The 18,709-nt window shown below is 39.1% G+C and overlaps 1 protein-coding gene across 2 annotated transcripts in view; it reads left to right on the top strand.

Moving 5' to 3' along the window:
* The window catches only part of HGF (hepatocyte growth factor), a 92,952-nt gene extending 86,461 nt beyond the window's left edge, over window positions 1-6,491 (top strand). For both annotated transcript variants that reach the window (XM_069978300.1, XM_069978291.1), the window contains exons 17-18: window positions 2,141-2,286; window positions 5,230-6,491. In XM_069978300.1, coding sequence (XP_069834401.1) covers window positions 2,141-2,286; window positions 5,230-5,400 — 317 coding nt within the window. In that variant the 3' untranslated portion in view covers window positions 5,401-6,491. The remainder of the gene's footprint in view (window positions 1-2,140; window positions 2,287-5,229) is intronic.
* The last annotated feature ends 12,218 nt before the right edge of the window (window positions 6,492-18,709 follow it).

Genomic DNA, 18,709 nt, shown 5'->3' with positions numbered 1-18,709 from the left:
GACTAGCCAGATATCCCTCCGGGAAGGACCCAGCCAAGTGGCAGCTCCTGTTAGGAAACCACCAAATCCACCTTATTAAGTGGCCCTATAAGTCAGTGTAATGACAAGGGATAAACCAAGGCTAGGTAACCATCCACAGACAGCTGTTTCGGGGTGTTGCCCCTCATCAGTGTGGAGCAGGATTCTGGCTAGGTGGGAGCAATGCCTAGTAGAGCCATAAGAGAAACAGATTGCTGAACTCAGGGAGAACAGCCAAATGACAACACTGCCGGCTGCTAATGAAAGCGCTCAATGCAGTGAAGTCCTAGGTGCATTGCCCCCTGGGAAACATGAGTATGCAAAAGAGGAGTCCGTGGAGCCTCATTGAAGAGTCTCAAAACACAGGACTAGCCAGATATCCCTCCGGGAAGGACCCAGCCAAGTGGCAGCTCCTGTTAGGAAACCACCAAATCCACCTTATTAAGTGGCCCTATAAGTCAGTGTAATGACAAGGGATAAACCAAGGCTAGGTAACCATCCACAGACAGCTGTTTCGGGGTGTTGCCCCTCATCAGTGTGGAGCAGGATTCTGGCTAGGTGGGAGCAATGCCTAGTAGAGCCATAAGAGAAACAGATTGCTGAACTCAGGGAGAACAGCCAAATGACAACACTGCCGGCTGCTAATGAAAGCGCTCAATGCAGTGAAGTCCTAGGTGCATTGCCCCCTGGGAAACATGAGTATGCAAAAGAGGAGTCCGTGGAGCCTCATTGAAGAGTCTCAAAACACAGGACTAGCCAGATATCCCTCCGGGAAGGACCCAGCCAAGTGGCAGCTCCTGTTAGGAAACCACCAATTACAACTTGACTCCTGGTTACTTGACTGGAGATCACTGTACAGACCCAGCTTAAATCAGATGGGCTGCTTTGCACCTTTACAAAAAAGTACTGACACCCCATGCTTCCTAGCAAAACATGGACTGATTGCTTCTTGCACAACTGTTTAATATGATAAACATCAACAGGGGATTTTTCTAGATGTGGTCTATTTCTGCTTTGGCAAGAATAGACTGGTCTGTTTAAAGTGCAATTTACTATCAGGGATAAGCCTGCTCTATTTTCTGTGGTGCTGATTTGTTTGTCTCAGAATTGTCTCTAAATGGTCTCATTGGCCCTGGTTTGCCTCCTGGGTAATGAGCATTTTTTTTCTCCATTTCTTTTTCAGATACATCACTCCAGTACTCAATGCCACCAGGGGTTCTGGGAACAGCCGGGTGCCAGTAGTCCTGGAGCATCAAAATTGGCGCTCCTGGACTGGGTGGCAGCAGGCTGGTATTATTAGGCTGGGGAAGGCCAAAATTAATGCAGGTTTTTTTAAAATAAAAAAAAATAAAAAAGAAGCATAAGATCCCCCCTCTTTTCCATAACCAGCCGGGTTTATAACCAAACAACAGCAGCCTAGTAGTACCAAGGTGGGAAGGGCCATTTATTATGGCCTTCCCCAGCCTGATAATACCAGCCTGCTGCCTCCCAGTCCAGGAGCACCATTTTTTGATGCTCCAGAACTACTGGCCCCCGGCTATTCCCAGTACCCCTGGTGGCATTGGGTACTGGGGTAATAATGGGGGGGGGGGGGTGTTACCACTTTATACTGGCTTACACTAAGTCCCAACTTAGTAATGGATTCCGTCTATCAGACAGCTTCCACTACTAAGCCTGTAAATTAATGAAAGAAAACACAACACATCTAGAAATTTTTTTTATTCAAATAAAAACACCCCCACACCCCTTGCTGACCATTTTATTGTACAAAAAAAGTCTGCTGGTCACCGACGTAGTCCAAACGAATCCGACGTAATCCTCTGCATGCCGGTATCTGAAAAACAAAATTAAAAAAACACAAGAAAACACACAGCAAGTAAGGGGTTAAGTCCCTGGGAGCCAGACTGTACCTTCCATGCCCATGCTGGAGGTCACCCAGCTTTCCCAGTATCCTGTAAGGTTAACCCTTACAGGATCCTGGGAAAGCTGGGTGACCACCAGCATGGGCGTGGGAGTTACAGTCTGGCTCCCAGGGACTTAACCCCCTGAAAATCAGACTGTTCTGGTACAGCATCTACAACAGCAAGGAAAGGGGGTTAATAACTTTTTTTTTCTTTCTTAGCAAACAATTATGATGGACAACTTCATCATGGGAAACTGGTTATTGTAGGAAATGAAAAATGCAGCGAATATCACAAGGGGAGGATTACAGTCAATGAATCTGAAATTTGTGCTATAAATGAAACTGCCAACATTGCACCCTGTGAGGTAAGGAAATAAGCACTATTCATTTACAAATGTGCATTTGATCATTTTTGATGTTCAGACAAACATATGCTATCAGAATCTTATTCTTTTTCAGTTAAAAAGAACATTGGCTTATAACTATAAATTATTTAAATATAAATTAACATAGAAAGAAGACAACCAAAAATGGCAAACTTTCAGGAAAATAATCTAGGATATTAAGGGACAGGAAAGCTGCATTAGGCTATGTTTACCCAACGTTTTCTCAGCTCCGTTTAAAAGTATGTCTGTTATTTTGAGGCTAAAATGACGAACATCATTTAGCATCCTGGCCTCCCCTTAGTGCAATGACTGGTGTTTGTACATTATTCTAGTTTGGGGTTACTAATTGACCTTTGGGTGCGGCTTAATTAAAAAGACAAAAAACTGTGTATGAACAACTAATAAAAAATGTCCACTGTTTGCTAAAGACATCCGAAAATAATTGTCATCATTATTTTGACGTCAGCGGTGATCATGTCCATTATTCAATATACTGTGTGCATTGGACGTCCGTCTTTCCATTGACTTCAATGCATTGCATTGAAGTCAGTTAAAGTGCGGCAAAAACAGACGGTATTTTAAATTGCAAAAGAAACCACCTTTTCTCTATTTTTGACGTTGTATGAACATAGCCTTTATGTCTAAGAAAAAGTGTCAGTTTATGCTAACATTTTTTTTTTTTTACATTTTTTTTTCATTGTGTGTAGTTACCCTTTTTATCAACAGAACTTAATGTAGAGCATTATTATATTAAAATATGACCACATTTTATATTAATTTTAGGCTATGTTCACATATAGTATTTCTGTTCGTCTTTTGGTCAGTCTTATTTCAACCAAAACCAGTAATGAAACTTAAAGGGCAAAATTATAATGACAGATCTGCACAGTTTCTGTATTTTCAACCCACTCCTGGTTTTGGTTGAAAAATAACTGACCAAAATACTAATGGAAATGTGTGAACATAATCTGTCATATTTTGCTTTTATTTTACTGTGTGTGAACATAGTCTTCCAAAGCCATGTTTTGATTACAGCTGTTAATAATGTTAATGATCATTTCCTCAAATAACGTGTGAAGAATCACTGAATCAAGTCGCTATGGGTGAAAGCTCCCCTATTCCTTTGCACAGGGTTTGAAAAATCCCCCCTAAAGTGTCTGGCATTTAAGATATCACTAGTTTCACACTGCCTGGGTACCAGAACTTAAGGCTGGGACATGGACACAAACAAACGTGTATAATGCGCTTGTGTGTACCTGGCCTTAATGATTTTTTGTTTTTAATTAAACATCCTGAACTGTAAAAATTGCTGTGGTTCTCAAGGCTGTATAGGGATATATGCTTATCACAGCTGAGGTGCACTGGTTCCAACTGCAAACCTATTTCAAATGTTTCACAATAATTACACTTTCCAGCAATGTTCACACAAGGTACTTTGAGGCCAAAATATAGCCGTATTTTAATAATTCAGACTGTAAAAACTGAAGATCATTATTTGCGGCCATAATAATGAAAATAGGGTGTTATTTCACCTAAAAAAGGTGTGTGAACATAGCCTCAACTATGTTTCCACATGCAAGAAAAATGTAAAAAAAATAAATACATATAGGCTAGGTTCACACAACGTTGATTTTAAGTAAAGAACGGATGCTGATTGCAATTGCCTCAGCGTCCGTTCTTTACTGCAGTGCCGGCATTGCATTGAAGTCAATGCAATGCCGCCCGCTGTGTTCTCCAGTAGCGGATTATAATAGGTCCTTTTTCGGGCAGTAGCCCAGGGCCCTGAGTTCCTGGGGTGCCCATGTCCCCCCAAACAGACGTGTACTTTCAGTGTATTATCTCCAGACTACAGTTCAGCCATGATTTGCATAAAAATCACTGTTTTTTTTACCACAGTTTTGCACAAATCAGGGCAAAACTGCAGCCAGGAGACAATGCAGCAACATTAGAGAACATACTGAAGGACCTTATCATGTGACAATTATGTCACCACAGGTCCTTTACAGGCAGCATTATGGAGGAAAAAGACTTAACCTAGTGCCGCCATAGTTACAGTGGGTTGGGGGGGCCCAAGCTTGGTGAACAGCCCGAGGCCCATAGTAAAGTTAATCCACCCCTGGTGTTCTCAGATCAATACTCTAACACCTGATCTTTAGAACGGGCGTTAGAATATTGTGCCTGCCAATTATATTGTTCCCTGAACAGCGTCCAGAAACATCAGTTGTTCACACAACGCAATGTGCAGCGGCGGCCGCACATTTCATTGGAGTAAATGGCTAATTGATTTGCGGGCACAGCTGCTGATGCCCGCAAATCAATTGTGAAAAAAGAACGTGCCTGCAGCCGATACCTCCGTATTGGCTGCAGGAACGGGCTAAGTGCAGCCTGACGGCTGGCTGCTTAACAGCGTCTGTTGCTATGCAACGGACGCTGTTAAACGTTGTGTGGACCTCGCCATAGGCTAGGTTCACACAACGTCAAAAAACGGCTATTTTTACATTTAAAAACCGGTCGTTTTTCCCGTTAATTTAACTGACTGCAATGGCAATGCGTTGAAGTTAATGGGAGGACGGACGTCCAATGCACACAATGCATTGAAAAACTGCAGTTTTTTGACGTTGTGTGAACCTAGCCTTAAAATAAAAAGATTTAACAAAAAAAAGCAAACAAACACTCTTAATACTACCCTGTCTTATTCTTCATGTTATTACAGATACCCCTAAAGATTAAGAGAAATATTTGTAATATAGAGAATTGTAATTACGATGAATTTAAGATGCATGAATTATTTATCTTGATGATCAATGGTGTCTTATTACATGATGCTTTCTATAAATATTAGGACTATAAATACATAAAATGAATGTATAAATATAAAGCTTTTTTATTCATTTCCATATCTGATGTTTTGCCTTTCTGCAGCGTGATTATGGTGGCCCTCTTGTCTGTGCAGAAAACAGGACAGATTTGGTTCAAGGTGTCATTATACCAGGACGTGGTTGTGCTGCCCAGAACAGACCAGTTATTTTTGTTCGAGTGGCTTATTATGCAAAATGGATACACAAGATCATCCTAACCTACAAATCTCAATAGACAATGATCATTTCATAAGAGCAATTATGATTCTCCAAGCTTTACTTGATAATCAAGTTGTACTTATTGTTCTTTATATTTAATTTATTGTCATGTTTTCTTGTTGCTGAGATGTTTGGTTTATGTAGTGACAAATTACCTGAGTATACTTGAACAACTTTTATATGGACAACAGAATGAAATGTAGTTACACAAAAGTTTATGCTGCTCTGATGGATAGTTTTATTTAATAACTCAATATGTAACACTAGGTGTTATTTCTGTATTTATTTTTGAACCAATAACTAACACTTATACCAGTTGGTAGATTTTCATATACTGAAAGTGAAACTCCATCTACTCTACCCACCCTGAGTTATATGTACCTGCTTGCCACAGTTCTGAGATCCCATCACGTACAGTACTTGGATTCTTCAGCTTAAGTCTGCTTCTTAGGGCAGTTATCATGGCAGTTATAATAGCATAATGTTTTATTTAGAGCCATATTCCTAGCTGTTTTCAAGCCAAGGCCTTGTTCCATGTGCAGAAAACTAGAGCATAGTAGTTAATGTAACAGTGTGAGGTACCATACAGTATGTTATAAGGAGCTGTGCTCCCCAACCGTGCTATTTGGTCAATAAAGGGGTCGTCCAGAGACATTTTTTGTAGATATGGTTGAGTCCCCATTAAAAATAAAAACAAGACATACTCACTTCCCAAATTGTAGCTGCTGTTCTGATGCCTTTCTATCCATACTCTTCTACTCTTCCTTGCTACTTTCTTGTTCCTGTAACAAGCTATCTCTGCAGGAATTGCTGGTCAGCCAATCACTGGCTGAATGGGCAGTTTCTGGTGAGATGACTGAGAGGCATTGGAATGACAGTTGCTGTTAAAACAGGACAATTGTGTTATATATATATATATATATATATATATATATATATATATATATATATATATATATATATGCTTTATTTTTATTTTGTGATTATAGTTCAAATCTCCTTCAATCATTTTAGTACAAAAACAATTACAGATAAATAGCAAGTTCATGTGCCAAGTAAAAAACAAATTTGTCACAAAAAATGTTGTTTTTAGATAATATCACTTAAGTCCTTAAATCATCTATGAAATCCACAGTTAGAATTATGCCAAATTGCCTTGCCACAAAATTAAAGGGTTTCCGTGATCTTATCTGCTAGCTGTCAGAGTTAGTCAAGTCATAGCTTAAGTGCCTGCGCTCAGTAGTCTCTAGGATACTTTTTGTTTTCCCAGCACTCCTGGCCTCCCCATTGTTCTGACTTTTCATTTCACAGTACAGGTTATAGGTAATCTTTATCTGAGACCTGTACTTTTTTTTAACAACTAGTTAGTTCATTATATGTAGTTCCTTTAATTCTAGCTTATGCATTGAATTCCTCTTTCTGGTGATTTTCAGCTTATTGTGGTTTTCTGGTTTTATTGACACAAAGTGTGGTTGGTGATGGGGTTTGACAAGCAGGACTTCCCTCACTTCACGAGTAAAGGTAGATTTGGAAAGAGTTGAGGGATTGTGCGTGCCTATTTTACTTTTTATTTAAGACTGACAGTGTATTTTGCTAATGATAATAATTTACTTGTTACAGGAAGAGACCAAAATAGATCCCAAATTATACCATTATGTGAGGCTCTGGTAACACTACCATCCTAGTTTCCTATGTATTGTAATGATAAGAGTGCAAAATCGATCAAACAATAGACACTAATGGCTTCTAATGCATCTCATTGAATTACAGTAGGTTACACAGTGGTGGGAAGAATAGTGCTCCTTGCTGTAATATACTTCCTGTGAAGTCTAATAGAACTTGCAACAAATTTGGAGCAGGCTCAGTAGCAGAGCTTGCTCCATATCTGGAAGATGCTGGCGGCAATCTACAGTTGATGCCCATTGTCAGTGATTGGATTTGGATCAATCTGATGCTGGTCATTTAACTTTGTAGATGTTATTTGGCAGGTGCTGGTCCTGTAAGGGTTCTGACAGGCACTTCTGTGATGTCATGGCGGCCAGGGACCTTCTGAAGCCTCAATGGCTGCCCTTTTGGATCTACTATTAAAGCCTGCCATAGTAGTGACAAAAGAAAAATTACATAAACTTAGGAATTTGTACTTGTGCAATTGAACCGACCCCATAATAAAGTTATCTTGTCATTTTAGCTGTAAAGTGAGCTTAAAAAAATTATCACCCCCCCCCCCCCAAAAAAAAATGCACTTTTATTTCTGGATTTGCAATAGATTATGTATATGGTAAAAAAAAAAACGTGTGTCACTACAACTTAGGCCCCATATGACTTTGGTTGAATGATTACCCCAATATCTCTAGTGTTAGTCACTAGAGTAAATCAAGCACTAAAATGTGCAAGTACTCATTACTCGAGTCGGTAATTTTTGAATGGTGGACTCCAGTAATGAGCCCCATTGAAAACAAAGAGAGTTGAGCATTTAGCCAGGTGCCCCCAGCTTAGCAGAGTAAAGGGTAAGTTAACCACTGTGCTCTTTTAGGAGTAATTATATGTAATACTCTGGACCTCTATTTTATATCTTCACCATTGCTACCCATCCGGCAGTGTCTTAAGCTGTGTCCCGCCTCAGTCACTTATTTACTGAGCAGAGACTTAAAACATGCTTGCTTATGTCTATTAGTCACCTTTAAAGGGGTATGGCCAACGGGGGTAGTTATGCCCTATCCAGAGTATGCACAGGATAGGGCATAACTAAGAAATCATAGGGGTCTGATCCCTTAGGCCCATGTAATCTGTAGAATGGGGACTCCAAAATGCCAATGTCTATCCTTGAATGTAGTTTTGCTCATTATATAATAAATATATAATAATAAATGACCAAATGCAGTAAGACTTAAGGCCCCTCTCAAGTTGTGGCTACAAGTGGCCAGAATGTTTTATTTTAAAGATAGAGACATATTAAAGGGTTTTTCTGTGGCCTAACTTTTATGAAGAATTATGCTCAGACAGATGGTAAAAAAAAAAAATACAATTATTTAACAACAAACGCTGTGTTACAGTGTATTGTTGTGTGGAGTTGGGTTGCAAGATACCAATACTGTATATAATGGTTCTAAAATAAAATGTATAAACTATAGTATTGCTTTCATTACAATATACACTGTACACTGCCTTAAGTTTCCATAAGAAAATACTTATAAAACAAAACATAAAAGCATTGTCATTTAAAATAATATAAAGGCCACTGGAATTTCACATGCAGATATACATATATGCTTAATCACATACACAGTAGCACATTAAAAACTATAACTGCACCTACTTACTCACAACATATGCAGCATAGTGTCAGTCTATTTTATATTAAAACTAAAATTTGTTCATTTATTACTTCTTGGCAGTATTATGTATATAGCCAAAAATATGGAATATTTCATGTGACTTCTCCTGCTATGCAAGAGAGTGTCAGCTGTTCTGTCAATGTGTTGTGATAATATATGTAAAATTGTACATAATTTCAAACAAAAAATAGCCTAAAAAAAAAAAAAAAGAATACATTATGAGGTGATTCTGCCAAAACCTGCTAAAAGAAAGGGAAGGTAAGCATTACAAATTCTACCTAATTCTGTGTTGGTAATGGCATTATTTCAATTATTTCAGTACATGGCACAAAAAAAATGAATGCTGATTGCAAGAAAAAAAATAATTGGTGACATCAGTCACAAATAATAAACATGCATATAACCTGTAATAGCTGTGTATTTTATTTACAATGAGTTTAAACCTAACTATTTGGCCAGGATGCTTACTGAACCACATTTTGTTGTAGAATACCTCAAGTGTCATATATTACATATTTGTACAGTAGGTCTAAGTAACCAATGAATAAAACAGTAATTACTAAATGTATCATTATATTCCTGTGGATGTTATATGTTTGTACCAATGGTACCAATATTTTACAGTGTTAACATTTTGATAATTCTTTTTGTTTTTTTTACATATCAAGAACAGTTAATGAATAATATTAGACTGTTAAAATAGTTATTTTTTATTCATTGATATATCTGTGATAAGATTTTTATCATGTAAATGGTGTAAAAATGTACAATCCCTAAATATTTGTAATATTAATATTTGTATTTTTGTAATCTTTATCTTTTCCATTTGAATAAAATATTTTAACATAATGTGTTTTGAATATATTTATTTAAAAATGTGTGAATTGTTTATTTTAGTCTACTTCACACTGAATAGCTATGTTCACACAAAGTTTTTTCAGCTCCGTTTAAAATGACGTCCATCATTTTGAGTCTAAAAGAACGGACGTTATTTAGCAGCCTGGTCACAAGTGCAATGACTTGTGTTGGTACATTATTCTAGTTTGGGGTTACTAATTGGCCTTTGGGTGTGTCCTAATTGAAAAGTCCATTTAATTTAATAGTAAAAAAGGAGAAAGAACTATGACAAAACAAAAGCTGTGTGTGGACAACTAATTAAAAACGTCCTCTGTTTGTAAAAGGCATCTGAAAATAATGATCATGTTCATTATCTTGATGTCCGCGGCAAAAACGTCCTTTATTCAATACACTGTGTGCATTGGACGTCCGTCTTCTCATTGACTCCAATGCATTGCCATTGCAGTCAGTTAAATCGCTGCAAAAACAGACATTTTTTTTAACAATGGAAATCGGACGCCTTTTCAATATTTTTGACGTGTGAACGGGGGGGGGGGGGGGGGGAGGCTGAAGGCCCAATATAGACTAATCCTAAAGTAGTTAAAAGCACCACCAAGTTTAGTTATCACACACCAGTAGGCTCCCCTCATCCAAGCTGATTGGGTGGGATGTCACTGCTGGAAGCATATACTGTATAGTTGTGGAGGAAGCATTTTATAATGTGCTAATTACACACATACAGTTTACAGCAATTGGAATCCAAGTGTTTATTCTTTTTAGTGACAGTTCTTTGATCCTCCATTGTCTTTGAATCAGTTCCCTGCAACCTTTGGCTCAAGATTTTGTGACAAATGCCCAGCAAGATAGGGTTGTAGATTTGCTTAACGATAGAGTAAACTAAATTATAGAATCCTCTGCTTTACAAAACTGTGAGTCCTTGAGTTAAACCCCTTTTAGGAAGAGGAAGATAGATAGATAGATAGATAGATAGATAGATAGATAGATAGATAGATAGATAGATAGATAGATAGATAAATAGATAGATAGATAATATAGGATAGACAGATGGATGGATGGATGGATAGATAGATAGATAGATAGATAGATCATAGTGTGTGTGGTTTAGTATAGCATAGCATTGTGAAGCTCATTAAATATATTAAATATGCACCCTAGTGCTCTCCTATTTATTACTATTTTCCAGTATAACTTTTTTTTGTTTTTACTTTGTCCTCCCATACCCTATGTTGCTTTGTTTGTGTTGAGACAGTCCTGGTAACACTGGCACACCTCATCTCTGCTGTTTCCTTTTAGTTCCTCAGAAGAATGGTTTAAATTAGCATATGTACTTTATTATGTGTTTATGCGTGCATACTCTGAAGAACGTAACTGGAGTCTAAAATGCTAAATATCATATAATTACAATTTGTTATTCATTCATGGAGTTATAGGCAATGATGTAAAAGTGGTGTGAGGGGAGTCAAACATATTTATGCTGATTTCTATTTAAGTTGAAATCCTAATGTGTTTAAAGGCAATATTATACCAAAATAGTCTACATCTCAAGTTTTCCAAAAAACAATGGTGTAAGCTGTAGGCTTTCATGGCTTCATTTAGTGGTTCCTATTTCAGCATTGCCCCAAGTCTGCATTTCAAAATTTGGCTATGTTCCCACAATGTCTTTACGGTCATCTTTACGATCATTAAAGTCATCAATAACGATCATGATAATTATTAACACGTTTTTTTTTTTCACCTAAAAGACGTTGTGGGGACATAGCCAATGTAACTAAATGAGTTTATTGATATAAACACAAAATCTTAATTAGTTTTCTTCGACAGTTATGCTCTCTTTGATTGTAACAATCTATCTGAAGTTCCAAAGACATCTACACATTCTAAGGAGATCTTTCGTTTGTAAAAAAGTAAGGGTCACACTATCTGACTGTATGTAATAAATAAGGTACAGTATAACATTTGTTCTTTAAATTTAAAGTTTCATGAAACAGAAAAATGAATAGAGGGCGGGGAAGGGTGTGGCTTGAACATAATAAACAAAGTATACTTACCTATCCTCATGCCCCGTAGCAACATTCCTGGGTATGGCTGACTGCTGCTAGCCCCCTGCAGCTCCTCCAGCTGCAATGTCATGTACACAGCTGATGGATTGCCCACTCAGCCAATAAGGACAACACTGCAGTCATTGACTGGCTGAGCAGGCAATCCATCAACCTGGCCATGACATTACAGCTGGAGGAGCCAGGTAAATTATGTACCCAGATGCTGGCTGAAAATGACTGCTGACGGCTATCAGAGAGACTTGGGAGCAGAGCTACAGGGGCACAAGGGTGGGTAAGTATGCTTTGTCATGATGCCACATTCCGCTGCCTTCTGGTCATTTCTTAGATTCACAGGACTTCTCTTTTATAATAACCACAACCAAAATTGGTAAATCTAAAGTGAACCTGTCATAGAAAAAACTTTTAACACGTGACAGAGACAATAGCTCCCCAGAAACCTTTTTAACAAATGTGGTTCATTGCTTATATATTAACAAAAAGTCAATCATCTGTATCTGTAGTAAATTTAAGCAAAAAACTTTAAAGAGTAACAAAAAATTAATATTATAGCATGATCTGCGCAATTGCAATAGATGTCAATTCACAGAAATTTCTGCAAAATCACTGAACAAAATATATTAAAAATACAAGGTTTGTAAGCAACCTTAAAAAGATTGAGTAGTGAATAAACATAACATGCACATATAAAACTTTTTAGAAACTGATTTGATGTTCACATGACAAGAAATATAACGTAAAAATAAACAAAATGTTTACAATAATTAATCTAACCATATGTAATTATGCATGGGAACACTGGTATATTATGCTTTACTGGCAATGACATTACTAAACAAACATATGGAAGATGTTTGGTTGTTATGAAAAACATTTTTATTTCTCCTGAGAATTAGTCACTATAAATGACTGCTTTGACATCCAGTATATGCAATATATTATAGAACAATTTTCATACTAATATGTAACTCAAATAAATGCTCAAATACAAAATAATGTCCTTCACTGTTTTTTTTGTTTTTTTTTATGTTTGCACATTCTGTTTTCTGCGCACATTGAAGTTTTCATGACTAGATATTTTCAATCAACGTTTATTGAACTGGTCAAAATTAGCTGAAACCTGATACCTTATTTAAATATTGTTACGTACAGCAGAATAAAAACAAAGTGGTGCATTTTGCACACAAGCGCTTCCTCCAGCCTTCTACTACTTCATGGCATCAGAGTGCAGCTAACACACAGCCAATGGTCTTATGCTGTAGTAAACATAAACCGTGCAATTGCTTATTAAAAGCATATCTAAAGTAACACAATAAATCAGGGGTCTCAAACTCAATTTACCTGGGGGCCGCTGGAGGTAGAGTCTGGGTGAGGCTGGGCCGCATCAGGGTTTCCACAAGAAAAGCTCTTACAAAAACATTCCAATGTCATCAAATGTAATTATTATTATTCAGATTCAAATGTCTGTATTGACAGTTCCTTAACATTTAACTTTCTGAACATGAAAGTTACATCAGGTGACTCACAGGGGACGTCTTCATTGATCGTAGTTCTTCCCTTTTCATCATCTTCTCCTTCTCTCCTGGGCCATTGTGAGAACTTCTTCGAGCCACGAATCCACAGAATCTACCAGAGAAACATATTAGGCTCCTCACTCTGGCACCATCCTCATCTCTCTACTAACTGCACATCTGTATTGTCCCATTTACGCCCTCATTTAGTAGGTAGGCTGACTCTATCTGATCCACCTTATAGAATATGCCCCCCTCTGTGTACAGATGGCCCCTTGCTCAGTCTTCCATATAGATGACCCCATGTGCATCTCCTTGGGAGACCCTCTCTGTGTAGTCCCCCTATAGTAGATGCCCCCATGTAGTCCCCTCCTTATATTTCCCCCCATATAGATGCCTCCTTTATATTGCCCCCCTTATCTCCCCCCCATATAGATGCCTCCTTTATGTTGCCCCCCTTATCTCCCCCCCATATAGATGCCTCCTTTATGTTGCCTCCCTTATCTCCCCCCCCAGATAGATGCCTCTTTTATGTTGCCCCCTTATCTCCCCCCCATATAGATGCCTCCTTATCTCCCCCCCATATAGATGCCTCCTTTATGTTTCCCCCCTTATCTCCCCCCCATATAGATGCCTCCTTATCTCCCCCCATATAGATGCCTCCTTTATGTTGCCTCCCTTATCTCCCCCCCATATAGATGCCTCCTTTATGTTGCCTCCCTTATCTCCCCCCAGATAGATGCCTCTTTTATGTTGCCCCCTTCTTAACTTTTCCCCCATATAGATGCCTCCCTTATCTTTCCCCCCAAATAAATGCCCCCCCCCCTCTTTGTAGATGTTGTCCCCATATCTTGTACCCCGCAAAGTAGATAAAGAGCAAAACAAAAAACAACTCACCTAACACATCGATCCCACGTCGCAGCTCCCTTCTTACGGACGGCCCCCGGCTGATGCTGCCTCCCTGCGGGTGTCCCCGGGATTCCCGGGCAGCACGCGCACCAGGGAGCTGTGTGCGCCAGGCTGTTACTTTCCGGGTTAGCGCTCCCTGACTCGGAAGCAACAGCCGCTGCGCACACAGCTCCCTGGTGCGCGTGCTGCCCGGGAATCCCGGGGACACCCGCAGGGAGGCAGCATCAGCCGGGGGCCGTCCAACACAGACTCTTGTGACCGCAAGCAAAACACTGCTTGCGGTCACAAGAGTGATCGATCAATGGGCTGGGCGGCGGAGGGGGGCCACCGGGCAGTAAAGTGGTGGGGGCTGCAAACTTGTGTCCCGCGGGCCGCAGTTGGCCCGCGGGCCGCGAGTTTGAGACCCATGCAATAAATACACAAAATCACAAAAAGACACTATGGTCGTGTCTATTGTTCAGTCCTATGGGCTCTACAGCTCCTGTATGCATGAACCATCTTGCTTGATGATGTGGCAATACTTTCTCAAGAGTGACGCCTTTAAAAGAATTAACTATTTCAAGCCCTGCAATTTACAACACATTTGGATCCCATGTATATATGGCTTCTGTGCTCATACGTTTAGAGGAACTATGGTAACTTACTTATAAAACATATGGATACTTCATTGGACTCCCAGTTGAAGAAGGTTATCTTCTTCTTCTTCTTTTTGTCGTTTTTAAGAAATGCACGTTTAAAGACCCCTAATTTCCCATAGAAAATAATGGCCCATTGGAAAAAATGGCCACACTGTAAACACTAACAGCCATCACAGCACATATGTAAATAGCTGAAATATAGCAGCCAATATAAATTCTAAGGTCTTGTCAGTCAATGCCTCACAACATCCACACAGTCACATGTCCACTATTGGCCAATAGAAGTTGTAGAAGATGGAAGGTCCTTAACAATTTGGTCTCACTGACATCAGTAAGATTGTCATGGTAACCAAGCAATGATCTTTACCATTCTAAGTAGCAGAGTTCAGTCAGTAAAGTAGCAGAGCTGAGGGGGTGGCACCCCAGTCGCTCTTAACCCCTAGGCGACCCTGGGCATACCTGTACGTCCTGGGCCGCCTAGGGATGTTCAGAGCAGTCCCAGGTGCCACTCGTAGCCCGGGACTGTGGCTATTAGCGGGCACGGTCCGATCGCCATGCCCGCTAATTAGTTTATCGGATGCAGCTGTCAAAGTTGACAGCTGCATCCGATTACTTACTGCAGCCCATCCCTGGTGTCTAGTGGGAGCGATCCACACATCCGGCTCGGTCCGGGGTCTGCGCCGTAATGACGCTGATCCGGGCTCGGGACTGGATTGCTTCCGGCTGCAGCATTGATCTATGCTGTATAACTATACAGCATAGATCTCATTGAAAGATCAGTGTACTTATACAAGAAGTCCCCCAGGGGTGCTTCTAGTATATGTGCAAAAGTAAAAAAAAAGTGTTATTATTAATAAAAAAAAGCCCCCTCCCCTAATAAAAGTTTGAATCACCCCCCTTTCCCCATGTTATAAAAATAAATAAATAAATAAATAAACATGTTTTGTATCAACTGAACTATTAATTAATCACATTCCTAATCTTGCACGGTAAATTTTTTAACAATTTAATTATGTCCTATTCACATTTAGCGGCATACGTGCGTTTTTATTTTACATTTTTGGCTGGTTGCGCTTTAATTTTATGAGGAAGTCCTCTTTTATCTGCCTGGTCCAGAATATAGAAAAATGCTTTTATTTTATATTACAAAAAGTCAAAGAGGCCTTCATGAGCTTCTAAAGTGCAGTAAGCTGTAACACCTTCTTACTCCCCCCTTCCATACCAGAAGATGTTTGGGACTCAGCTTCCAGGATTCAATCAAGTAGGGAGGGGGGAGAGGAAAGACATTCCAGCTTGCAGCTATTCAAGAGTTTGGAAAAGCCTCTGACTCTGTGCCAGAGAATAAAAGCATTTTTCTACATTCTGGAAGCACAGATGGATATATGAAAGGTATAGTGTATCTTCTTGACCTAACGGTTATTTAATAGTGTCAGCAGTTTCAAACGTGACTCACACACCTTCCATTTAGGGAGCTGTGGTTGGATTATATTTTTTGTGAATTTTTTTTGGGAAACAGATAAAGCTTCTATAATATGTCAGCAACAGAGGCTGGAGTCACACAAGCATAATATGGAAACATTTTTGTGTCTTTATTACAGCCATAAGTATTTTTAAAACTAGATGCCAAGGTCCATATTACACTGGTGTAAAATTGGCTGTATGTGTATTACAGTGAGCTGGCTAACAGCCTGCTGGCTATGACAACATCATTAGATTCTTGAAAATGCATTTCTTAGCTGATGTTCACAGAATTGTTATGCAGCAATCTTTTGACATAGCCGTATACTGTTTCATCAAACCAGCTAAATAACACATACTGTATATTCAATGAAAGTGTTAATGTAAATGATCAAAAAAGTAATGTCCTATGGAATCTGCATTCAGTTAATATTAGAGAAGTGCACCAGACCTGAACTTTTCTCATGAAACATGGGTCTTGTCGTAACTTGTGATTTAGTGAAAATAGTTGTTTGAAAGATTTACTGCTCCAAGGAATTCCAAGGTTCCAGATGTCCAATTACCTTTCACGTAGAAGAAGGTAAATGCATTTAATGTTCCTAAGTTAGCTGAATGTAAACACCCTAGCTCGGTTTCAATTTAATATGTGATCTAATCCCTGTTCACAGGTAGCAGATTTGTTGCAGAAATCTCAGCAACTAAAAATCAGCTTCAGGATCCCGACTCACACAAACATTTTGTTCGACTTTTTTAGGGTTTAACCCCCCCCCCCCCCCCCCCCCCCACACACACACACCAAAACTGCCCATCCTCTATAATGCAGTTTTTTTCTGGCATTTCTTTTTATCCAACATATGGAGGTCTATAGGAGATAAAATGGCATAGCCAGAGCATGCTGCAGTTATGAGATACTGCCACTGAGCCAAGAAGGTACTAAAGTAGTAACATTCTAAATAAATAAAAGAATGACTATTTTGCATTTTGTTTACCGGATTGAGAAGATTTTGCATGTCAGGTTTGAAAACAGATTTTCTGATACATTAAAAAAAAAAAAAACTTTTTTGCAGCAAATTTGGCACATAATAAATCATTTTGAATTTGAATTTAACAGAAATGAAAGGTAATAGCTGATTATTAAAAATGAGACAGCACTTTCCTTTATGTGATTAGCAGTGCAAAGGGCATGTTGAAGAAAGAACTGATAAGGCTTTAGTTTTCCGCCCAGTTTTTTTTTTTTTTTTTAATTTAAAAAGCACGAAAAGGCTATTTAAACTGCAACTTAAAAAAAAAATAAATGTTTTTTAAGTGTTATAAAAAAAGCCTATGGAAAATAATTAAAAATGTGACGTTGCAGGTTGTTCAGGTTTAAAAATATTTCTTAAGTGTTTTTGTTTTTATTTAACAACACTGTGGCTCAATGGTCATTTCTGTTTTTTCAAAGTGATCCCTGCTGTGTCCTTAAAGCGAATGTACCACTTTACAGACAATATCAAGTGTTAAACCCCATTGGATACATGGAACTGCGCTGAATCAGCTGCTGCGGTCCGATTTATAATCAGTTGTCCCGTTCATGTTATTTTTTGCCTAAATAGCTATATGAAAATCCGGTCAGTTGTGCACAGGGGGTGAGCCTGGTAAGAGCAGTTCACAGCTATCTCCCCTCCAGCCCCGATGACGCATGCTTTCTCTTCTCCTCAGTCGCGACTCCAGTTTCCTCCCCATCCAGCCTTTCAGCACAGCCCCAACTTGGCTCGTCATTAGAACGGGGTATCATAGACTGGAGGTGGGACTGAGGAGAAGAGGAGCAACAAGTCATCTGGGATGGGAGAGAAGATACCTTTGAACTGCTCTTCTTGGGCTCACCTCCTGTGCACAACGGACCGGATTTGCATATTCAGGCAAAAATATGGTGAATGAGACAACTAATGGTTTGTAACACTTATAGCTTGTAAAGAGGTGCATTCACTTTAATAAAGGAGTTATTCATCATTAGAAAAACATGGCCACTTTCTTCAAGAGACAACACCACTATTCTCTCCAGTTCCCGACCAAATGTGGTGGTCACTAGTGCAATAAGGGAGAGCTCCCTCCATTTACTAACATTTTCTTTTTCTCTTTTTTGTTTTTTAGATACCAGTATTCTTAGGACTACAGGGAGGACTGGCAGATTTTTTTTTTTTATAAAATATATTGCTTTTTTGCACACTTTACAGGCTTAAGCAATGTTCAGAAGTGGTTAAACATTGGCCGTTCTGTGACACCGCCGTGTGCGCACTCTATAGCAGATCATATAAAGTACGGCCAGAGCAGTACTTTACATTGTCTGCACAGCCTATTTCGTGTGGCCACTGTTCAATGAATAGTGGCCGCAAAAAATAGACATGTAATTTTTTTGTGTGGCTGCATGGAATCCTGGCCAGAGTGTATACAGTGTATACACTCCAACCGGGATTCCATAGGGGTTAATGCAATGGGCTGCTGTGTTTAAACAACGGCCCTTGTTGCAAATTTGCAACAATGGCTGTTGTTAAATCAAAAAATTGGCGAACGTGGCATTAG

Source organism: Dendropsophus ebraccatus, chromosome 1 (assembly GCF_027789765.1).
Source record: "Dendropsophus ebraccatus isolate aDenEbr1 chromosome 1, aDenEbr1.pat, whole genome shotgun sequence".
Taxonomy (NCBI): domain Eukaryota; kingdom Metazoa; phylum Chordata; class Amphibia; order Anura; family Hylidae; genus Dendropsophus; species Dendropsophus ebraccatus.
This window is presented reverse-complemented; position numbering and strand designations above follow the sequence as displayed.